This window comes from Scyliorhinus canicula, chromosome 15, assembly GCF_902713615.1.
Source record: "Scyliorhinus canicula chromosome 15, sScyCan1.1, whole genome shotgun sequence".
NCBI lineage: Eukaryota > Metazoa > Chordata > Chondrichthyes > Carcharhiniformes > Scyliorhinidae > Scyliorhinus > Scyliorhinus canicula.
In genome coordinates, this window is record NC_052160.1 from 96,116,650 (window position 1) to 96,141,986 (window position 25,337).

General features: G+C 45.2%; 1 protein-coding gene across 2 annotated transcripts in view; it reads left to right on the forward strand.

Moving 5' to 3' along the window:
* The window catches only part of LOC119978564 (probable tubulin polyglutamylase TTLL1), a 75,983-nt gene extending 59,940 nt beyond the window's left edge, over window positions 1-16,043 (forward strand). For both annotated transcript variants that reach the window (XM_038820297.1, XM_038820298.1), the window contains exons 6-9: window positions 11,754-11,897; window positions 12,757-12,843; window positions 12,939-13,102; window positions 14,901-16,043. In XM_038820297.1, coding sequence (XP_038676225.1) covers window positions 11,754-11,897; window positions 12,757-12,843; window positions 12,939-13,102; window positions 14,901-15,024 — 519 coding nt within the window. In that variant the 3' untranslated portion in view covers window positions 15,025-16,043. The remainder of the gene's footprint in view (window positions 1-11,753; window positions 11,898-12,756; window positions 12,844-12,938; window positions 13,103-14,900) is intronic.
* Window positions 16,044-25,337: the final 9,294 nt, after the last annotated feature.

A 25,337-nucleotide genomic window follows, 5' to 3' on the forward strand; every position in this document is an offset into this window, starting at 1 on the left:
CCTGGTGTTGGGGAATGAGCCCAGCCAGGCGGTAGAAGTTTCAGAGAATTCTTCAAGACAGGATCTACTCCCATTTGGAAGCAAGGGGTCGTATTAGCGAGAGGAAGCATGGTTTTGTGAAGGGGAGGTCATGTCTCACTAACTTGATGAGTTTTTCGAGTAGGTCACAAAGGTGATTGATGCAGGTAGGGTAGTGGATGTTGTCTTTGTGGACTTCAGTAAGGCCTTTGACAAGGTCCCTCATGGCAGACTGGTACAAACGATGAAGTCACACGGGATCAGAGGTGAGCTGGCAAGATGGATGCAGAACTGGCTACGTCATAGAAGGCAGAGAGTAGCAATGGAAGGGTGCTTTTCTGATTGGAGGGCTGTGACTAGTGATGTTCCGCAGGGATCAGTGCTGGCACCGTTGCTGTTCGTAGTATATATAAATGATCTGGAGGAAAATGTAACCTGTCTGATTAGTACGTTTGCCGATGACACAAAGGTTGGTGGAATTGCGGATAGCGATGAGTACTGTCAGAGGATACAGCAGGATTTAGATCGTTTGGAAACGTGGGCGGCGAGATGGCAGATGAAGTTTAATTCAGACAAATGTGAGGTGATTCATTTTGGAAGGTCTAATACAGGTAGGGAATACACAGTGAATGATAGAACCCTCAAAAGTATTGACAGTCAGAGAGATCTTGGTGTACAGGTCCACAGGTCACTAAAAGGGGCAACACAGGTGGAGAAGGTAGTCAAGAAGGCATTCGGCATGCTTGCCTTCATTGGCCGGGGCATTGAGTATAAAAGATGGGGTAAGAGGGAGGGATTCAAATTCCTGGGGCATTGGAACCGGTTCTGGGGGAGATGGGACCAGTACAAACGAGATGGTCTGCACCTGGGCAGGACTGGAACCGATGTCCTGGGGGGGGGGGGGGGGGTGTGCTAGAGCTGTTGGGGAGGATTTAAACTAATGTGGCAGGGGAATGGTAACCGATGCAGGAAGTCAGAAGGTAGTAAAACAGGGACGGAAGCAAATGGCATTAAGGGAGAAAGTGTAAGGCAGAGAAGACATAGTCAAAAATCAAAAAGGGCGACAGTGCAAGGTACAGTGACTGAGGGGAGCTCAGTGAATAGGCCCAGTAATACTAAAAGGAATAAAATGGGAAGTAAAAACATAAATGGTAAGCAACGCGGCGGGTTGTTACATGAAGATATGGGTTCAATGACAAGGAAAATTAGGAGAAAAGGTAAGAGGAAATATAACTTAGGAGAGGTTACTGATCGAGATGTTAAGATTCAAAACCGGTATAAAAGCCAACAGAAGTGTACTTTACCTGAATGCTCGTAGTATTCGGAATAAGGTAAATGAGTTGATGGCGCAAATCATTGTGAATGACTATGATTTAGTGGCCATTACTGAAATATGGTTAAAGGATGGTCACGACTGGGAGTTAAATATCCGAAGGTATCAAACTATTCAGAAGGACAGAGTGGATGGTAAAGGAGGTGGTGTAGCTCTGTTATTTAAGGATGACATCCGGGCAATAGTAAGGGATGACATTGGTGCTATGGAAGATAAGGTTGAATTCATTTGGGTGGAAATCAGGAATAGTAAGGTGAAAAAGTCACTGATAGCAGTCGTCTATAGGCCACCAAATAGTAACATTATAGTGGGGCAGGCAATAAACAGAAATAACTAATGCATGTAGAACTGGTACAGCAGTTATCATGGGGATTTTGATCCACATGTTGATTGGTTTAACCAGGTCGGTCAAAGCAGCCTTGAGGAGGAGTTTCGAAAATGTATCCGCGATAGTTTCCTAGAACAGCATGGAATGGAACCTACGAGGGAACAAGCGGTCCCAGATCTGGTCCTGTGTAATGAGGCAGGATTGATTAATAATCTCATAGTTAGGGATCCTCTCGGAAGGGGCGATCACAGTATGGTGGAATTCAAAATACAGATGGAGGGTGAGAAAGTCAAATCAAACACTAGTGTTTTGTGCTTAAACAAAGTAGATTACAATGGGATGAGAGAAGAGCTAGCTAAGGTAGACTAGGAGCAAAAACTTCATGGTGAAACAGTTGAGGAACAGTGGAGAACCTTCCAAGCGATTTTTCACAGTGCTCAGCAAAGGTTTATACCATCAAAAAGGAAGGATGGTAGAAAGAGGGATAATCGACCATCGATATCTAGGGAAATAAGGGACAGTATCAAATTGAAGGAAAAAGCATACAAAGTGGCAAAGATTAATGGGAGATTGGAGGACTGGGAAATCTTTAGGGGGCAACAGAAAGCTACTAAAAAAGCTATAAAGAAGAGTCAGATAGATTATGTGAGTAAACTTGCTCAGAATATAAAACAGATAGTAAAAGTTTCTACAAATATATAAAACAAAAAAGAGTGGCTAATATAAATATTGGTCCTTTAGAGGATGAGAAAGGAGATTTAATAATGGGAGATGAGGAAATGGCTGAGGAACTGAACAGGTTTTTTGGGTCGGTCTTCACAGTGGAAGACACAAATTACATGCCAGTGACTGATAGAAATGAGGCTATTACAGGTGAGGACCTTGAGATGATTGTTATCACAAAGGAGGTAGTGATGGGCAAGCTAATGGGACTAAAGGTAGACAAGTCTCCTGGCCCTGATGGAATGCATCCAAGAGTGCCAAAAGAGATGGCTAGGGAAATTGCAAATGCACTAGTGATAATTTACCAAAATTCACTAGACTCTGGGCTGGTCCCGGCAGATGTAAAATTATCAAACGTGACACCACTGTTTAAAAAGGAGGTAGGCAGAAAACGGGTGATTATAGGCCAGTGAGCTTAACTTCGGTAGTAGGGAAGATGCTGGAATCTAACATCCAAGGAAGAAATAGCGAGGCATCTGGATGGAAATTGTCCCATTGGGCAGGCGCAGCATGGGTTCATAAAGGGCAGGTCGTGCCAAACTAATTTAGTGGAATTTTTTGAGGACATTACCATTGTGGTCGATAACGGGGAGCCAATGGATGTGGTATATCTGGATTTCCAGAAAGCCTTTGACAAGTTGCCACACAAAAGGTTGCTGCATAAGATAAAGATCCATGGCATTGAGGGTAAAGTAGTAGCATGGATAGAGATTGGTTAATTAATAGAAAGCAAAGAGTGGGGATTAATGGGTGTTTCTCTGGTTGGCAATCAGTAGCTAGTGGTGTCCCTCAGGAATCAGTGTTGGGCCCACAATTGCTCACAATTTACATAGATTATTTGGAGTTGGGGACCAAGGGCAATGTGTCCAAGTTTGCAGATGACACTAAGATGAGTGGTAAAGCAAAAAGTGCAGAGGATACTGGAAGTCTGCAGAAGGAATTAGATAGGTTAAGTGAATGGGCTAGGGTCTGGCAGATGGAATACAATGTTGACAAATGTGAGGTTATCCATTTTGGTAGGAATAACAGCAAACGGGATTATTATTTAAATGGAAAAATATTAAAACATGCTGCTGTGCAGAGAGGCCTGGGTGTGCTAGTGCATGAGTCGCAAAAAGTTGGTTAACAGGTGATTAAGGCGGCAAATTGAATTTTGTCCTTCATTGCTAGAGGGATGGAGTTTAAGACTAGGGAGGTTATGCTGCAATTGTATACGGTGTTAGTGAGGTCACACCTGGAGTACTGTATTGTGTTCAGTTTTGGTCTCCTTACCTGAGAAAGGACGTACTGGCGCTGGAGGGTGTGCAGAGAAGATTCACTAGGTTAATCCCAGAGCTCAAGGGGTTGGATTATGAGCAGAGATTGAGTAGACTGGGACTGTACTCGTTGGAATTTAGAAGGATGAGGGGGGGATCTTATAGAAACATTTAAAATTATGAAGGGAATAGATAGGATAGATGCGGGCAGGTTGTTTCCACTGGCGGGTGAAAGCAGAACTAGGGAGCATAGCCTCAAAATAAGGGGAAGTAGATTTAGGACTGAGTTTAGGAGGAACTTCTTCACCCAAAGAGTTGTGAATCTATGGAATTCACTGCCCAGTGAAGCAGTTGAGACTCCTTCATTAAATGTTTTTAAGATAAAGATAGATAGTTTTTTGAAGAAAAAAGGGATTAAGGGTTATGATGTTCGGGCCGGAAAGTGGAGCTGAGTCCACAAAAGATCAGCCATGATCTCATTGAATGGCAGACCAGGCTCGAAGGGCCAGATGGCCTACTCCTGCTCCTAGTTCTTATGTTCTTAAAAATTGCCAAGTCATGTTGCAGCTGTATAGAACCTTAGTTAGGCCACACTTGTGGAGTATAGTGTTCAATTCTGGTTGCCACACAACCGGAAGGATGTGGAGGCTTTAGAGAGGGTGCAGAAGAGATTTACCAGGATGTTGCCTGCTATGGAGGGCATTAGCTATGAGGAGAGGTTGAATAAACTTGGTTTGTTCTCACTGGAACAAAGGAGGTTAAGGGGCGACCTGATAGAAGTCTACAAAATTTTGAGGGGCATAGACAGATTGGATAGTCAGAGACTTTTTCCCAGGGTAGAGGGGCCAATTACTAGGGGGCATAGGTTTAAGGTGTGAGGGGCAAAGTTTTGAGGATATGTATGAGGCACGGTTTTTTACACAGAGGGTAGTGGGTGCCTGGAACTCGCGCCGGAGGAGGTGGTGGAAGCAGGGGCGATAGTGACGGTTAAGTGGCATCATGACAAATACATGAATAGGATGGGAATAGAGAGATACGGACCCCGGAAGTGCAGACGATTTTAGTTTAGACGGGCAGCATGGTCGGCGCAGGCTTGGAGGGCCGAAGGGCCTGTTCCTGTGCTGTACTTTTCTTTGTCCTTTGTTCTTTTGTTGAACTACGGGACCCGGTTGGGAAATACATGATAGCGGGGTGTTGGAGGGAATGCCAACGGTGCTAGTGAATGTACATGCACCGAATTGGGATGACGTGGAGTTCATTAGGGGGTTGCTGGGAGCGATTCCGGTTTTGGCCACACATCAGATGATTATTGGAGGGGACTTTAATTATGTGCTGGAGCTTAGGGTGGACAAGTCGAGCCCCAGGTCAATGGGAAGGCTGCGCATGTTAAAGGAGCTGGGGGGGTTTATGGAAAGAATAGGTACGGTGGACCTGTGGAGGTTTAAGAACCTGGGGGAGAGGGAATACTCCTTTTTCTCGCACATGTACAAAGTATACCCCAGAATCTATTTTTTTTTTTTGTAGTGAGGTATTGGTGGGGGTGAGTATGCGGGAATCGTAATTTTGAAACACGCGCCGCACTGGCTGGAGGTTCGACTTAGCTCGAGGCAGGAACAGAGGCTGGGATGGAAGCTAGACCCGAGGCTTTTGTTGAAACAAAATGGGGAGATATGTAGGAGGCATTGAAGTCGGTGGTTTTGGGGGAAATTATCTCGTTCAAGGCACATGGAGATGGGAAGCGGAGAGAGGAGTACGAACGATTACTGGATGAGATAGTCGAAGTGAACAGGGAATATTCGAGGGCCCCCACCGTGGAGGGATTGGCGAAGAGAAAGACGTTACGGGGTCATTTTGATAGGCTGACAACGGGAAGGGCTATGGGCAGCTATAGAGCGCGAGGAGGGTGCACCACGAGAGAAGGCGAGCCGCTTGCTCGTCCATCAGCTACGGAGGCAGGCCGGGTCCATTGAAATCCTAAGGGTACGGACAGGGAAGGGGGATATAGTGTCGGAGCTGGGGAGGATAAATGAGGCGTTTAGGGAGTATTATGAGAAATTGTACAGGATCGATCCGGGGGGGGTGAGGAAGGGGATATGGGGCGGTTTTTGGATGGGTTGGAATTCCCACGGCTAGATGAGGAGAGGAGCAGGTACTAGAGGAGCCACTGGGGTTCAGAGAGGTGATGGAAAGCATAAGAGGGATGAAGTTTGGTAAGGCCCCAGGGCTGGACGGCTACCCGGTGGAGTTTTACAAGGAGTTTGCAGCGGAGTTGGCATCACATTTACTGGAGGTGTTGAGTGAGGCACTGGAGAAGGGGACAATTACTTTCTTTGACCTTAGATTGGATAATTCTAAACCTAAATCTCTTGTTCCATTGGGGATGGCCAGAGCTTTGTTGGCTTTTATGACACAGATGGGGTAGGGTTGGGGGGGTAGATCCTTGGCACGTCTTGCACCCAAGCGATAAAGACTTTTCCTTTTTTTCATATGTCCACCAAGTATATGGCATATAGATTTTGTTTGTTTTGAATAGGGCTCTCCTTTAGCAATTGCTATTTCAGATCATGCCCCACATCTTATTGATTTGTCGCTAGAGTTTGGTCCCACCCAACATCCATCGTGGAGATTAGACACAACATTATTAACAGATAAAAACATGTTGTGAGTGTATGTCCACTGCCATGGAGAACAATATAAAATCTTAACAAATCCAATTCAATCTCACCTTCCACGCTGTGGGAGGGTCTTAAGTCAGTCCTCAGGGTAAATTAGCTCCTACAGAGCGCATTTGTTAAGGACAACAGAGGCTGGTGGACTCCATTCTTGAGGTGGATCACCAGATCTTGCCTGATCCTACTCCGGAGTACTGGCAAGTAGGAAAAAACTGCAAACCAGATTTGGACTATTGTCGACTAGCAGGTCACTAAGTTAATTTCAATTCTCAAGGGGCACTTTTCACGATTACCGGGAGAAGGTCAGTCACCTTTTGGCTCCCCAGCTTAAACAGCAGGTGGCCTCCCAGGAGATCACACAGATACGTAATTCAAGCAGCAACCTCACTTTCTCCCCTCTTCAGGTTAATGCGGCTTTTGAAACTTTTTACTCCAACCGTTACAGATTTGAGCCTCCTGCGGATATGTCGGTTATATCTGACTTTCTGCCTAACCATCCCAACGGTGGAGAGGAGCGGTGAGTTGGAATCCCCGTTAACCCTGATGAAATTTTAACACTTATTCGGTTGAAGCAAACTGGCAAACTTCCCGGTCCGGGTGGCTTTCTGATTGAATTCTACAAGAAGTTCTCGGAGCAGCTTGTGCTGTTAATTTTGGTCATGTTCAATGATTTCCCCCATCCCAGGGGTCATTGCCCACAATCCTCACTCAAGCCTCTATTTTACTGCTTCTTAAGAGGGACAAAGGCCCAACAGAATGATTCATGCCATCCTATTTCACTTCTGAACACGGAGGACAAGCTCCAGGCTAAGGTGTTGGCACTTTGGCTGGAGCCTTGCCTCTCAAATATAATCTCGGAGGATCAAACGGGCTTTGTGAAGGGTCAGCAATTGTCAGCCAATATACATCACCTGTTAAATGGTGTCCATTCCCCTTCCTCAGTGCCCAAACCTGAGGTGATAGTATCTCTGGATGCTGAAAAGGCATTTGATAGAATGGAATGGGAGTATTTATTAGAGAGTTTTGGGAGGTTTGGATTTGGCCACAAACCTATTTCTTGATTCGTCTGTTGTATAAGACCCCCACTGCCATTCTTCATATGAACACCTTCACTCTGATTGTTTCCTTTGAAAAGGGGCATGAGGCAAGGCTGTCCACTGTCTCCACTCCTGTTTCCCCTGGCGATAGAGCCACTCTCTATAGCGTTGAGGTCCTCCAGTAAGTGGAGGGGATTAGTCGGTGAGGAGGGGAGCATCGCGTATCCCTTTACAAGGACAACCTACGTCTTTATATTACGGATCCAGCTCCCTCTATGGATAGTTGCTGAACACCTTTGGCTCCTTCTCTGGGTATATATTGAACTTGGGCAAGAGTGAATGCTTCCCCGTTAAACACCCCGGGAGATAAGCGCAACTGGGGATGTTACTTTTTTGCCTGGGTAAGACAAGCTTTTCCTGTCTGGGTGGCCCATAACTGGATCTCACTTCATAAATTAAATTCCACCAGTTGGTTAACACTTCAAAGCAGACATGCAGAGGTGAAACGGCCTCACCCTCTCCTTGACGGGTAGGGTTCAAACGATTAAGATGAATATGCTCCCGAGGTTTTTCTTTTTCTTTGTGTCTCCCCAAATCTTTTTTATCAAGGTCAGGGTAAGACTCCTGGAATCCAAATGTTCAGCTCACAGACAGTCCGAGGGTTGGCCTTCCACAATAATTGTTTTATTACTAACATTCAAAAAATATTGCAGTGGTTAAGTGATCCCAGACTCATTTGGGGACAAATGGAAGCTTGTTCCTGCACTACATCTACTCTTCTTGCAAAAATTACTGCTCTGTTGCCTTTTTATCCTGTTAGATTTTCCTCAAACCCAGTGGTGGTCTCCTCCCTTAGGATTTATAAACAGGTTAGACAGCATTTCAAGCTCCTTTCCCTGTCTTCACTAGTCCTAGTCTCTATTTTCAATAATCACATATTCCTATCTGCTAGTTTGGACTCCACATTTAAATTTGTGAGGTGAAGGGTGGGCAGCGGTTTGGGGACCTGTTCGTGGATGAGATGTTTGCCAGTTTTAGGGAGTTAGCTGAGAAATTCCAGCTGTCCAATCCACTGTTTTTAGTTATTTCCAAGTCAGCGATTTTTCACGCAAAGCTTTTCCTTCCTTTCCTTCAGCGCCACCCTCTTCCCTGATGAAGAAGATTCTGTCTCTGGCTTTGCTTGACGGGAGGGGTCCATTTAGGACATATATGGATTTGGCTCCGTTGAGTGGTGTGAGGACAAAATGGGAGGGTGAAGTGGGTCTCAATCTTAATGATGAGGTGTGGAGTGAGACCCTTCTTAGGGTCAACTTCATGTGCTCAGCTGAGCTTGATCCAGTTTAAAGTATTTCATGGGACACACCTGACGAGGGCAAGGATGAGCCGGTTTTTCCCTGGGGTTGAGGATAGGTGTGTGCACTGTTCTCTTGTGCTGGCTAACCATACGCATATGTCTAGTCTTGCCCAAAACGGTTTCTGGGTGTAATATCCCGCATGGGACTTAGAGTGGGAATGATTATTGTTCCCGCTGTGGGGTGGGGAACTCCATTTTGCATTGTACAAAAGGTTGCCCAGTAAGGCACCGACCTGGAAAGACCTGGTAGGGATATACTGGGAAGTGTATATACTGTATTTGCAAATAAATCAAAGTTCTTTATTTTACTTGGCGTGGACTCTCCACGTCCTTATTAAACTGGACTTCATTCTTGTTGTAGCCTTCGCCTCGTTGATCACCCAAAGGCAGATCTTGATGGGATGGAGAGCAACCTCACCATCCTGTGCCCTTGCATGGCAGGGGGACCTGTTGGAATTCTTGACTCTTGAGAAGGTTACGTTTGAACTGAGGGGAAGGATGGAGGGGTTCTACAATTCATGGGCATTATCCATTATGCACTTTCAAGCACTGGATAACATCGAACATTAGTTGGGGCGTGTGGGTGGGAGGGTTGAGGGGAGGGGGGCTGTGTGTGCTAATGGCGACTATGGGTGATTCCTAATTCCTTTTTGTCATTTGTTTGTGTGAACATGCGGGCTAATATTTGGGGTTTGGTAGGAGGATGGGATCGTTGTTATTGATATGGGGATTGACATATTTGTTACTGATTATTGTTTATTGTTGGTGGGTGTAAATTTGGGAGAAAATGTGAAAAAGGCGGAGAATAAAAAATATTTTAAAAAAATTAAAAAGCTGGACTTCATTCTTTAACCGCGTGTCAGAGATACTTCACATAGATTTGGATCCGTCTCTGCTGGTGGCCATATTTGGCGTGTCGGATTCACCGGTGATACAGTCTGGGGGAGGACGGATGTCCTTTGGGAATATTGATTGGGTGGAGGTCTCCGACTCCGCCTAGTGCCTCTGCTTGGCTGGGTGACTGAATCGCATTTCTACGTTAGGAAAAAGCCAATACACCATCAGGGGGTCAGTGAAGACGTTCTATTTTAGTTGGCAACCATTTATTTCCTTTTTTAAGGAGTTAGTCACTGTCAGTTGTTAGGGAGCTTTAGTTAATTTTGGTATTTAAGTTAATTAGGTGTATGTTTTTCTCTTTTTTGTCCTTTTATATTTGTTTATGTTTTGCCTTTTTTAGCCCTCTTTTTAATTGTTTTGATTTGTATTGACAATTATGAAATAATCTTTAATAAACATATTTTTAAAAAATAGATGAAACAAAACCATCATTAAACTGCCATAATTGTAAAATGCTTAGTTATTTTTCTCATAGGCATTTAAAAAAAAATATATATCTTTATTCTCCTTTTTCACATTTTCTCCCAACTTTACACCCACCAACAATAAACAATAATCAGTAATCAATGCACTGTCAATACCCATATCAAGAACAACAATCCCACCCTCCCACCAAATCCCCAAACATTAGTCCCCATATTAACATAAACAAACAACAAAAAGGAATCAGGAATCACCATTAACACATACAGTCCTCCAACTCTCCGAACCCCCACCCCCCCTCCTTAATGTTCAATGTAATCCAATTCTCAAAAGTGCATAATGAATAATGTCCATGAATTGTGGAACCCCTCCACCCTTCTCCTCAGTTCAAATTTGACCTTCTCAAGAGTCAAGAATTCCAGCAGGTCACTGCCCGCCATGCCAGGGCACAGGATGGAGAAGTTTATCTCCATCCCGACAGGATCCGCCTTCGGGCGATCAACGAGGTGAAGGCTACAACATCTGAATCCGTACCTGTTTCCAACCCCGGGCCCAGGTCCAGTTTCATGTGCAGCATTTTAGAGATTACCCTAAAAACCTCCTTCCAATAATCTTCCAGCTTTGGACAGGACCAAAACATATAGAACATAGAACAAACAGTGCAGAAGGAGGCCATTCGGCCCATCGAGTCTGCACCGACCCACTTAAGCCCTCACTTCCACCCTATCCCCATAACCCAATAACCCCTCCTAAACGTTTTGGATACTAAGGGCAATTTACCAAACCACCTAACCTGCACGTCTTTGGACTGTGCGAGGAAACCGGAGCACCCGGAGGAAACCCACGCAGACACGGGGAGAACGTGCAGACTCCGCACAGACAGTGACCCAGCGGGGAATCGAACCTGGGACCCCGGCACTGTGAAGCCACAATGCAATCCACTGTGCTACCGTGCTGACATGGTTTGCAGCGCCCCCCCCCCCCCCCCGGCAATATTCACACGCATCTTCTACCCCCTCACGGAGTCGGCTCATGCTCGCCCTCGTAAGGTGTGCTCTATATAACACCTTTAGCTCTATTAGCCCCATACTCACGCAAGAGGTGGAGGCGTTCACCCTCCGGAGCACCTCACACCAGAAACCCTTTTCCATACCCTCTCCCAACTCTTCCTCCCATTTTGCCTTGATTCTCACAGGCATTTATTTTCAGAATACTGGGAACAAATAGCTTGCAAGTGAATCAAGTTTCAATATAATCAGAATTTACAAAGCTGAGATTTGTACAAGTTATTGTTCTTCTCTATTGGAAAATGTATGCAGTTTTTCCCTGCAGTTTTTGCTCGTGCTGTCTCGTATAGCGGAACAGCTTTAGTGGCATTTCCCTAACACCTTGACCCATTGGCCATACATGTTGGTAGGTTAATTTGCTGTGGAGGGGATCACAGCCTACCCCAATGCTGTGCTCACCAGATACAAGTGGGATATTAATTAACTATCAGGAGTGGGAATGCTCCATCCATGCCTCCTCCCCAGTCCAGTGACCATGAGACTACTTGTACTGCTCCTACTGCGGTGTCAGTTGATATCCGCTGACCTGGTAGATGACCACAGACTGACGAAGGGCCTTCCTGGCCAGTGTATTTCAGTACCACAACAGGCTCTGTATTCCTTTTAAATGGGGACACAACTATATAATTATTGTTCTGTTTTCAGGGTGACTATAATCCAATACATGGTGGGAAATGGTCAGTAAGTAATCTACGACTGTATCTGGAAAGCACACAGGGGAAGGATGTGACTGATAAACTCTTTGATGATATACACTGGATAGTCGTTCACTCACTGAAAGCTGTGGCAGTAAGTACATCAAGCAAATTTTCCCTCAAAAGGATGTGCTATTTCTTATCACTTGTCTTTGTATTCAGGTATATATGCCTCATGTTTTTCCTTTGCATCTGGACACTTTTTATGCAAAAAGCTTGAGGGGGGGAGTGGTACAGGAGTTCAGGAATACAGTCTTCAATGCAAAGAGAACCCCATTTTCTAGCCTTTAAAGGCAGATTTGTCAGGGCTCTGGTCACATGCAGCCCTAGAGTTTTAGGTTGAGTGTGCCAGTTGTTTGTTCCTTTTAGTGTGTGAGAATTTGCTGTGTGCAAATTAGCTGTTGTTTACTACATTACAACAATGACTAGACTTCCAAAATAATTCAACATTCAGTGTTGTGAAAGGCCTTACGTAAATGCAAATCATTTTTTTGTTTTCTTTCTTTTGCATATTATATCCAGAATATTCAGTTATAAGCTGCCCTGTTCTATTGAAAACATACTTCTTCATATATGTTACTCTAATTCTACATAACTATATTTTTGCTTCTGTGAGCCAATCATAATTCTGTTTTATGGTGACTTACAGCCCCCTCTTTCTGTCAGTTGATGCAGTGCTGAACAAAAAATAAAAGCTCATCTGGCCATAATAGAGGAAGTACAGGCTCGGGTCACGTCCCTAAAAAAAAGCTTTAATGATAAAGAAAACTATGCATCATTAGTTCAAGGCAATCACACCCTCTTGAGTTTGAATAATTGGCTTAAATTTGCTTTGAACAATTTTTTGGAATTCTAAACCATGTGTCTATCACAAGGTGGCAACACTTCTATGTGATTCTGTTCCTGACAAAAAAGGTTCTCATTTGTGCAAAATGCTTTTGGAATTTTCACAGCCAGTAATGATTAATGATCGACATTGCTTCGAATGCTATGGCTACGACATCATCATTGATGACAAGCTTAAGCCATGGCTCATTGAGGTAATGACCAGATATGATATCTGACAATTCTTCTTAAAACAATTTTGCACCTCAATTTTCTACTTACGTCTTCTTGTGTTGGTTTTGTAATCTAGGTGAACGCATCCCCTTCCCTTTCTTCCACCACTGCCAATGACCGCATTCTGAAATACAACCTCATCAATGACACCTTAAACATTGTTGTACCAAATGGTGAGATGCCTGACTGCAAATGGAGCAGATGCCCACCAAAGGAAGCACTTGGACACTATGAGCTCTTGTAAGGTTTTAGCCTTTAGTAATGCGTTTCATCCTCCTAGTTCTTTTGCTTTATCTTTCCATTATTTTAGAACTTTTGCTTCTGATCGTATTTCAGTCAGGTGGCCATGCTCCACGTGCATCTGAAATACTGAGCTACCCCTCTCACCCCAGTCATATAACCTCATACATGGATTTGTGTTCAAATTTAATAATACACCTGGGGGGGGGGGGGGGGGGAGAGAAAATGTTTGACTAGATAATTTATGGGGATTAATGTGGCTTAGTATGCTATCATCCAGCCCTGACCACACTTGATATCCACAATTTACACTTAGAATTAATCTGTTTCAGCCACTGATTTTTAACTATAGCACCTACTGTTCTTTTAACAAAGAGCCATTAACTAGCAAAGATCAGAATCTTTTCACCAGGTGGCAAACGCATCATTAAAATAAAAGCAAATTACTGCGGATGCTGGAATCTAAAACGAAAATGCTGGAAAATCTCAGCAGGTCTGTCAGCATCTGTAGGGAGAGAAAAGAGCTAACGTTTCAAGTCCGATGACTCTTTGTCAAAGCTTTGACAAAGTCATCGGACTCTAAACATTAGTTATTTTCTCTCCCTACAGATGCTCAGTCCTGCTGAGATTTTCCAGCATTTTCTCTTTCGTGAAAGCATCATTTTTTTATTGATAAATGCAAAGCCATCTGTGCACCAATATTTTACCCGGTTTTTAATTTTTCAAAACTATTACTTCATTAATTGTATATATCCATTAGTATTATTGAGAAAGCTTAACTTAATATTTTAAAGAGTTTAACAAATATGATGTTCTTCGGCACAACTAGATGAAGGGCATAAGGATTCCAGAGCATTAGGCATTTGGTTTAATTTTCTTGCAAATAAAGCTCTCCACACGCACATTATCCTGAATTAGTCCATTGACGTTCTCGGTCTGATTAAAAGCCTTGGTGCAGGTTGTTCTTGCCAGCGACATATTCCATCATGTTAATGGTTTTACTTTCAGCTGCATGTCCCCAACTTAATTATCTCCCTGACTCTCTTGCACAATTTTTCTCCAGAGTACCTGACTCCTTCTGGTCTTTTTGTCAAAGGTTCAATTGGCTATTGCCTCCCCAATTCTCTGATATCAATTAAATCTCTGCCCTATTCCCATCCACTGAGTGGGTCATAGAATTTATAGTGCAGAAGGAGGCCATTCGGCCCATCGAGTCTGCACCGGCCCTTGGAAAGAGCACCCTACCCAAGCCCACACCTCCACCCTATCCCCGTACCCCACATCACCTTTTTGGACACTAAGAGCAATTTAGATTGGCCAATCCACCTAACCTACACATCTTTGGACTGTGGGAGGAAACCGAAGCTCCCGGAGGAAACCCACACAGACACGGAGAGGTGCAGACTCCACACAGCCAGTGTCCCAAGCTGGGAATCGAACCTGGGACCCTGGAGCTGTGAAGCAACTGTGCTACCAGGTTGCCCAGGGCCTTTGCCCTCTTGTGACATTAATCATTTAAACTTTCCTTATATATTTCTCCTGAATTCTTAAACTTCCTGGTCTAAGTTAATTTCACACTGCTCAACAATTCCATCATTTTTGTTACATTACCCGAGGCCTCACCACTTCTGAGGAAAATGCTGGAATCGCCTGTTTAAGTTCCTGCTATTCGAGCTAACAATTTGCCTGCAATAAAGCTTGACTAGATTGTAATTAATGCAAAGTTTTATTTTAAATTTTACAAGCCAGCTTCAATTGGTTCTTGCCCTTAAAGTATTTTGACTCTTTCTTTTCTCAGATATGATGAAGAGCTGGCACAAAATGAGGGTGCGGAATGTGAGGGGAAGCCTCGTCTGGGGCCTGCTCTCAACAAGGGCAATAGATCGAAGGACACCAGAAAGCCTTTTTCAACTTGGAAATAAAATCGGTCTGATATCAAACCTCAGAACAAGTGCCCAGCATTAGAAGCATGGTTTAAGTAGAATACACCAGTGTTAATTCTCCCACATTTGCATAGCACAAGCCATTCCAATTACAGTATTCAACTTGCATAATTTTTTGAAGGATATTTCTAGACTAAATTAATATGCATTTAATACAAATTGGTACAACTGATAATCCTGGATTTACATTACATTTACAAACTATTTTCACAGAATTCAAGGGACCAACAGTTTTATCAACCTAGCAGATACTATGCAAAAACTACCAAGTTATTGTTTGGCAAAAAGAATTAAGTTGTGGATTTACTAAACGAAACAGCTCAGAATCTTCACTTAGTCAGTTGTTAAAAGCATGTGTATGACCACTGAAAAAATGCCAACGGGGAGGGGGATCTTTATGAAGCTGCATGTCATTTAACTGTAGTGCTGAGTGGTTATTGGGAAACCATGGAACTGTCAACAAACTAGTGAGGTAGAATACCATAATTTGAATGTAACGTGCCATCATTTAGCCAAAGATCAATTGAAGTTGGGATACTGAGCTTTGTATTGTATGCTGTTCCTACTGCATTACTAGGGGTCAGAGTTCCAAGTCTAATGCGCAGTGACAGCTGGGACCGTACTTCCTGTATTATGTTTGTATTATTATGCTTAATGTACTGGCAGGCAGTGCTTGTTGGTATTTATGGAAGTATCTTAATGGTATTATTTTACTCGCATTTCGAAGATTCCAAAGATCGAGGTACAAGTGTCACATTATAGTTTAATGTTTTGGCATTCGACCCTTAAGCTGTGGATAATATCTATTGCAACATCCTTTAAGTTGTCCAGAAATATGGTTTACAAACAAAATGTGCACTGTTTATTATTTATTTTTTACATATTTATTTAGGTATTTATTTTAAGCCACAATGTACCTCACTACATTGAAGTTGGTCAATAATGTTTTGCATACTCATCTGTAACTTCCAATAAAGAGAGTCCATTGAGTTATTGTATTAAATAGCGTTTCTGGTTTTGCTTTATTTTTGTTATTCAATTGTCAGTTACTCTGTTCTGTGTATCACTGCTATGTTTGTTTGTTTTCTGCACAAATTTATTACAATGCCTGAAAAAAATCATTCTTTCCTCTTCCCTTGCCCTCCATTGTACAACTTCCATGTACACATTTTCACAAAGGGTGATTGAGTATCAGTAGTTTAAGGACTGTGGTTCATTTCCAGATTTGCACAGACTGGGGGTGCGATTCAGCTCCAGCAGGAGGATGCTGCCGGACTTCTGAGATCCTCTCCGTGAGTACGATAAGAAGTCCGTGTATTCTCGGTAGGAAAGAATAGGGGGACTGTCTGGATATAAACATTCTCCAATCACACAGGGATGGTAGGTAAATTAATAACGGCGGTGAACGAAGTTAAAAGGGGGTCTCCGCGCTCCCTGAACCTCTTATATGACAGACCGATAGTCGTTAATTAAAAAGATGCAGAAGGACGGCTGGGACTTATCACATACTTTGGAACTCCAGAGAGATTGGTTGACAAAACAAACTAAAGACAAGATCAAGAAAACAGGGGTACTGTCGGTACATCAATTGGCAGGACTATTAGAACGAGTAAATGTGGTAAAACAGAAGAAGACAGAACTAGAGACAACTGTGAAATGTCAAACAAAAATCATAAAGGAATTAAGAGTATAAATTGCATGAGGGGGGGGAAGAATGGAGCCGTGTCCAGACACGGCCTCCCTGCCCCCATATAATAGTGTAGAACCAACTGTCCCTCTTAGTGAGGCGACGGTCCATGTGGCACCCGTTAACCGAGTGGGTACCTTGGCAAACCTGACTGCCAGTTACAAACCATTCACCCCGGGAGAAAGACAGCAGATTATGACTGTCCTGGGAAAACTTCGGCCCCGAAGCCACAATGTAAACTTTTGGACGGAACTCACTGCCGTCTGAGTGGGTCATAACTGCACTTAAGAGACATTCACCAACTAGTAAGGACAGCATGTCTGGCGGACAAGTGGTGACTTGTGGCCGGCTGTCCTGCAGTTGCAGCAGCCCAGGATTTTAGTGTGGGACGCTGGACCCACGCAGTGCCTCTCACCGATGAGATCGACGTCCAACAGCCAGCTTTCGTCCTTTTTAAGGTGGAAATCCAACGAGTCTTGGGTGATTCACCCACAAACTGGAGTAAGATCACTACCACAAACAAAGAAAAGGCGAGAGAGCATCAGAATATGGGGAGTGGCTATTTACAGTTTATCAAGAAAGTTTGGGCCAAGCCAACGCTCTTAGGACAGACCCGGTGTTCATACAAGCCTTCAAGGACGGCTTGTCAAGTAAACATCAGGCCATCATTAAACTGGGGATAGTGACCGCCAGGAACTATGATGACTTAGTGGAATGGCTGTGTGGGGTAGATGGGTGCGCTGGTGAAAACACTGACAGAGTTAAGGTAAAACAGGACAAGGTGGCGGCCGTGGCCAAGTGCTAGTCCGGAGCGAAGTCCAAGAAAGCGCTATGCCACAATTGTGGGAAAATGGGCCAAGGAATGTAAGGGCAAAAAGGTTGAGAAACAATGTAACTACTGTAATAAACGGGGCCACCTGGAAGCTGCCTGTTTCAGCAAACATGGCAAGCCGTCTGGAGGCCAAAATACCCTATCCGCTGCAGAGTATAAGGAATGGACAGAATGGAAGGAAAGCCAGAGCTGATGCCCTGTGGCCCCCATTAAAAACAAAAAGGGAAGTGAGAATTGATGTGTCTGCACTAGTGGGGGGCTGACAATGTGAAATGCTGGTGGACACAGGAGCATAAAAGTGCCCAAGGGGTGCGCGATCTTGCAGCATGTCGATGACATATTAATAGCCTCGGAAACAAAGGCAGACCATCTGGCTAGTAGTACTTAGTATTGCGAACCCTGGAGACGGCTGGCCTCAAGGTGAGCCCTAAAAAGGCCCAGGTAGGAAAAACACAAGTCCTGTACTTGGGACACTTGGAACTTAAGGAGATTCCTCGGGACAGAAAACAGGCAGTCCAGGGTATGCCAAAACCCGTTAACTGTACGTGGAGTCAGAAAGGTGTTGGGACTCTTGAACTACAGTCGGAACTTTATCCCAGAGTTTGCTAAAATACCAGAACCAATACAAAGATTAGTAAAATGCTAGAACCAGTGGAGAGGGGCCCAGAACAGGAAGAAGCGTATACCCAATTGAAGTCTGAGTTAATGTCGTCCCCAGGATTGGGTTTACCAGACATGAGTAAAGACTTCCACATACACTGCAACAATGAGGACAGGTTCTATACAGCAGTGGTCACACAGGACCATGGAGATAGGAGAAGGCCTGTTGCCTATTACTCTATGGCAGATGGACTCTCCCGGTGCATTAGCACACGGCTAAATCGCTGGCTTTGAAAGCAAACCAGGGCAGGCCAGCAGCACGGTTCAATTCCTGTACCAGCCTCACCTAACAGGTGCCGGAATGTGGCGACTAGGGGCTTTTCACGGTAACTTAATTTGAAGCCTACTTGTGACAATAAGCGATTTTCATTTTTTCATTTCATTGCTGCACTGGATTGCGCGGCCTGGGTTGTGAAAGTTAGTGAACCAATAGTTATGACAGGAAACATTATACTACACACGAAACATACCCTGGTAGAAATGTTGAACACCGGAAAGCTAAGATCCGTCTCGAATATGAGGCGGGCCAAGTGGAAGCGGTCCTCCTCCCTCCAAGTAAGTCAGTCACCATTGTTAGGGACACGGGGGTCCGGGTGAATAGCCGAGTGAATATTAGGAACGGGAACCCCACAATTGTGGGGATGTGGACATGAATTTAGAGGAAGACAGGATTAAGGATACTCCTCTGGCAACAGCGGAAGAAACATTCTATGTAGATGGATCACGTAAGTATGTTGATGGGCGGCCCCGAACGGGGTGGGCGGTAGTGAATGGAACATTGGAGACAGTGGAATCAGGACAAATTGATGGAGGTCTGTTGGCCCAAGTGGCAGAACTAGTGGCGCTTACCAAAGCGCTAGGGCTATCAGAAAACAAGACAGTGAACATTTATACAGACAGTAGGTACGCTTTTGGAGTCATACATGACTACATGACTGCTTGGGGTAGGAGGGACTTTATTACAACAGGAGGTAATCCTATAAAACATCAGTTGAGAATAGAAGCCCTCTTAGAGGCTAGTAACCATCCCCAACAGGTAGCAGTGATTAAAATTAAGGCACATCAGAGGGAACCGGACCGAACAGCTTGGACTGGATAAATCACCAGGGGAATCAAGCTGCAGACCTAGTGGCGCAAAAGGCGATAGAACAGAATGAGGTTGAGGAAGCACCGATCGCCCTTGTGGACCACACGGAGAAAGAGATAAATTATAAAGAACTCCATGAGGAAACCCCCGATGGAGAAAGAGGTACGTGGGAAAAGCAAGGTGCGGAGAAGGGTAGTGAAGGAGTTTGGCGAAAGGATAATCAGGTAATGGCCCCCAAATATATTCAACATACATTATTGGAGCTCCACCATGGGCTTGAACACTCAGGCAGGGAAGCCATGATAGGGAGCCTGGGAAGGGAGTGGTGGTGGAAAGGAATGGGGCGAGATGTTGCACAATACTGTCATCGGTGCGTCACCTGTGCCCAGCATAATCCAGGGAGACCCATAAAAGTCAGAATGGGACACCAACCCAGACCACGAGGACCATGGGGACACTTGCAGATAGATTTTACAGGTCCCTGCCATCATCACATGGCAAAACATACTGCCTAGTGATTACCGATCAATTCACCCGATGGGTGGCGGCTTTCCCTACGCGGAATTGTACCGCCTTGACAGTCGCTAGAGTCTTAGCTGACGAAGTAATTCCCCGATGGGGAGTGCCTATTAAAATAGACTTAGACTAGGGTACCCATTTTACTGGAAGTGTTATAAAAACTGTGTGTCGATTAATGGGAATAAAGCTGAAATTCCACATTCCCTACCATCCCTAAAGCTCAGGAATGGTGGAGCGGATGAATCAAACTCTTAAAAATGCGCTAGCAAAGGCATACAGACGTCAGGAAAAACCTGGACCAAAGTATTGCCTATTATCTTAATGAAACTACGGGCCACGGGAAACCGAACCACAGGCTTAACCCCTTATGAACTAATGACAGAAAGAGTGATGCAATTACCAGAAGGCATCGTAACAGGTGGGGCCGATGTGGGTCCCCTAAAAGACAGATTAAAACAGTACGTTCTGGAAATGAGTACACAACTCAAAACAATGCGACAGAACGTTCATGACAATCAGGAAAATAAAGACCGGGCGCAAGAGCTCACGATGGCGGCTTACATTCCCCCGGCGGGTATTCAGGTCATGGTAAACCCCTGCCCAGTAAAACAGGGTTCGCCCCAAAATGGAGCGGGCTTTACGAGATTATAATTAGTGGAGACACCTGCACCTGCCTAGACATAAGGGGAAAAGGAGTGTGGAAACATTGGTCACAATTAAAATTATATGAGGAAAAGACGACCTCATAGGGCTTCTCTCATTCATACCGGCTATGGCAGATGAAAGGTTGGACGCGGTTGCTTAAGTCTAAATCAGATAACCAAGCTACGAAGTAATGGATGATGAACTGATGCTTGCTTTTGTATTTATCTTCCAGATAGTTCAATTTATGATTATGTAATTTGTATCTATCGGGATCCTTGTCTTGTGCTCGTTGCTTGGCTTAGGGATAAGCTAACGGAGTGAATAGAGATAAGGATGGGAAGCAGGATGATGTGCTTCCCCAGTCTTCTAAGGAATGTAGTCGCGTTAATATGTATTGTCACGGGTGTAAGGGTGATAGGATTGGAAGACAATCTTTTTTATAAAACTCATATACGATTGTACAGAAAGCAGTCTGTATGTTACCCGTTGGCCAAGTCTGAACAGGCCTTGTCTGTGGCCACCCCGAGTTGGACCCCCCTCCAACTATACACTGCAGGCACATCAGATAGACCCTGTGTGGGATAGTGGGACAGCTATAGTAGAAGCATACACGGAAGATGCGTGAAACTAATAAACTCCACGCACCCCACTTGCCGGGGAACACAGGGGACTGGGAGGACACGATGTTACGGAGTATCCCCTATATTTTACGGGGCAGGGATGGGGATGTGTCTATGCCCCTGTCCCCAAAAATTCCACATGTGTACAGAAACAGTGTGCTCACCAACATTGTCGAGTACATCGGGGCCAGTTCAAACCCGGGGGGAGGGGGGGTGGGGGAGGAGATAGCTGGCTCCATTGGCCTTTTGGAGGAGGATGGGGAACATGGATCATGCATTCACTGACAATAGTTGCTGTTATGTGTTTGTTTTTTGCTGTCTTATAAGCATATAAAGCTATGTTATGCTAAGATAATGGGACAGGTCCTACCAGTCGCGCCCGTGCAGAACAAGGACGTCTACGAAGAATTAATACCGCAAAGAGACCCCTCCGACATGCCTGCCCCCGTATCAACAACCATGATGTCCCGGACGGGGAAATATCGAGATGGATGCGAAGAGCCCAACTGGAGATGTGATCAGCTTGGGACATCGGGATGTCCAAGGACCAACCGGGGGGGGGGGGGGGGGGGGGGGGACACTGAAGAGGTAGAATTCCGAACGGACTTCAGACGATACAAAATGGATGCCGCCTGATATAAAATGGACTCTGTCAATTTTTTTGACCCTATGTTATTATCAGTGTCTGCTGCTGAAGTAGTAAAGCTTTGTGCAAAATAAGTGATCCACAACCAGATGCATCCAGAAAGACAATGAGCCGTTGGCACCCTTTGCCCAATGTCTGTATTCTTAACTACTTGTAACTGACAAAGGGGCCCCAAATTAAGGAACTCGCAGGGAATGAGGAAGGACATGTTCAACGTGGCTGGACTATTGACTCCATGACGTTATGTAACCATTATCTATGTAATTAATTGATCGAGTAAGGCAAACTGCCAATTAGAGGCTATAGGGGCTAACTTGTAGCCATTTATGGCATTGACGATGCATGTTATGAATTGTGACGCGAACAGAATTGATTGGGTATATATATGTAAATGCAAATGCGAACTAATTCCGCTTTCCTTCTGTATATTAACCCAGTGCGACCTCAGCTCAGGCGAGAAAAGGTGCTGCACAGACCGTGGGGGTCAAAGGCCTTTTCTCCCAGAGCTGAAAATTAATAAATTGCTTCTTTACTCACTCAAAGGTCTATTCGTGAATATTTTCACCTACACTCCCATCAGAATTCCAGCCATTATTTCACATTCCCATACATTAAACTTTATCTGCCAACATAATTCCTTTGCAATTGGTCCCTCAATTTATCAGTTAAAAGGTGAATTGTTCCCTTCATTTTAATGTTGCTGTTCAGGTATACAGGTCATGTATGGTAGCAGATTAAGATTATAGGATTGCGAGAGTTAACATCTGAATTTTTAATTTCTAACACTAAGGTCATCAGTTCTGTCTGACCTAACAGTACAAATAACTAGTTATTTATGAATCAAGCACAATGTATTAAGAAATAATTAACAAATATTTAACAGCAAAGACAACATGAACACCACTCATCCCTCAAATTCCTAGGATTCCTTCAATGTTGCCAGCACAGGTGATGTCTTCCTCCTCTGGTCTCTGAAGTATTATGTCACTGAAACCGTGGTAAAATTGTGCCAACAAATAACTCAAATTTTCCAACTTTTATACCCGCTTCTCATTATTCCTTATTTGAAATTGTCCAAATTCACACCTCTGCAATTAGAGTCCTGGAGACTGAAGACAATGCCCACCTCTTGTTCCTTGGGCCCCAAGTTTTCATTCCATTGTGAACAAATAACAGCAGTTACAAACGATGTCACGTCCTCTTCAACATTAAAAAAAAAACTATTTTATTGACATATTTTAGAGATATAGAAAAAGTGACATTGTACAGTATATAAACAAAGAAGTCAAGACACAAATTAAACATAGTGCAAACCACGGCTCTGTTCACGCACGGACCTGCCTCAATATCCCCCTACCCTACCCCCCCCCCCCCCCCCCCCCCACACACGCTGACGCTTACTCCTCTGCGAAGAAGTCAATAAATGGCTGCCACCTTCGGCCGAACCCTAATAGCGAACCTCTCAAGGCAAACTTGACTTTCTCCAGGCCGAGAAAGCTCGCCATGTCTGATAGCTATACCTCAGCCCTCGGAGGCTTTGACTCCTTCCATGCTAACAGTGTTCGTCGCCAGGCTACCAGGGAAGCAAAGGCCAGAACGTCGGCCTCTCTCTCTTCCTGGACTCCCGGGTCCTCCGAAACCCCAAAGATTGCCACCTCAGGGCTCATTACCACCCTAGTTTTCAATATCCAGGACATGACATCTGCGAATCCCTGCCAATACCCCCTGAGTTTAGGGCATGACCAGAACATGTGTACATGGTTAGCCGGCCCTCCGGCACATCTAGCACACTTGTCCTCCAGCCCGAAGAATCTGCTCGTCCGGGCCCCCGTCAAGTAGGCCCGGTGCACGACTTTAAACTGAATCAGGCTGAGCCTGGCGCATGTTGCAGTCGTGTTCACTCTGCTCAGGGCTTCTGCCCAGATACCGTCCTCCATCTCTCCCCCGAGCTCCTCTTCCCACTTAAGCTTCAGGTTCTCGGTCTGCGTATCCTCATGTCCCATTAGTTCCTTGTAGACGTCTGAGACTCTACCCTCTCCCACTTCTCCCCTAGAAACTACCCTGCCCTGCCACCCCTTCGGCGGGAGACGTGGGAAGGACGGCACCAGTCTGCATACAAAATCCCGCACCTGTAAGTATCTAAAGTCGTCCCCTCTCGCCAACCCAAACTTCTCCTCCAGTGCCCTTATGCTCGGAAAGCTCCTTTCCAGGAACAGGTCCCCCATCCTCACAATCACCACCCTCCTCCACAGTCGATACCCCCCTCATCCATATTCCCCGGGGGAAATCGGTGGTTGCCGCAGATTGGGATCCACACTGATGCTCTTACCTCCCCGACATGCCTCCTCCACTGGCCCCAGATCCGAAAAGCCGCCACCACCATCGGGCTGGTGGAGTATCGTGCCGGCAGAAGCAGCAGAGGCGCTGTGACCAGGGCTTCTAAGCTACTGCCCCTGCCCGAAGCAGCCTCAATCCGCTCCCAAAGCACCCACCATACATTTCCTGATCATCGCTATGTTGGCTGCCCAGCAATAGTTGCTGAAGTTCAGCAACACCAGCCCCCCTTCTTCTCTGTTCCTTTCAAGCATCACCCTCTTCAGCCGCGGGGACTTCCCTGCCCATATAAATCCCAGAATAATTTTATTCGGCCTCTTAAAGGACCACGGGATAAAGATGGGGAGACACTGAAAAACAAACAAGAACCGCGGGAAAATCATCATCTTAACAGTCTGCACCCTCCCTGCCAATGACAGCGGGAGCGTATCCCACCTCCAGACCTCCTCCCTCACTCGTTCCACCAGTCGGGATAGGTTGAGCTTATGCATCTTGCCCCAGTCCCGTGCCACCTGAATCACCAAATATCAGAAACTCTCCCCCACTAGCCTGAACGGCAACCCCTTCAGCCTACTGTCCTGCCCCCTCGCCTGAATTACAAACATCTCGCTCTTAGCCATGTTCAATTGATATCCTGAGAACCGGCCAAACTCCCTCAGGTTTTCCATAATACCACCCATCCCCACCATTGGGGCTGATATATATATAAAACAGCAGATCGTCTGTGTATAACGAGACTATGTTCCATTCCCCCTCGGATCAGCCCTTTCCAGCCCCTAGAAGCTCTCAGTGCAATTGCCAGCAGCTCTATGGCCAGCGCAAACAGCAGAGGGGAGAGAGGGCAGCCCTGTGTTTTTAAAATAAATTTAGAGTACCCAATTAATTTTTTCCAATTAAGGGGCAATTTAGTATGGCCAATCCACCTTGCCTGCACATTTTTTGGGTTGTGGGGGCGAAACCCACGCAAACACAGGGAGAATGTGCAAACTCCACACGGACAGTGACCCAGAGCTGGGATCGAACCCGAGACCTCGGCACTGTGAGGCAGCAGGGCTAACCCACTGCGCCACCGTGCTGCCCTAGGGCAGCCCTGTCTTGTCCCACAGAGCAGTCTACAGTAGTCCGATGTCGTCCTGTTCGTCCTTACACTCTCCTCCGGCGCCTGATACAATAGCCTAACCCAGTCGATGAACCCCGCCCCGAACCCGAACCGTCCTAGTACCTCCCACAGATAATCCCACTCGAACCGGTCAAAAGCCTTT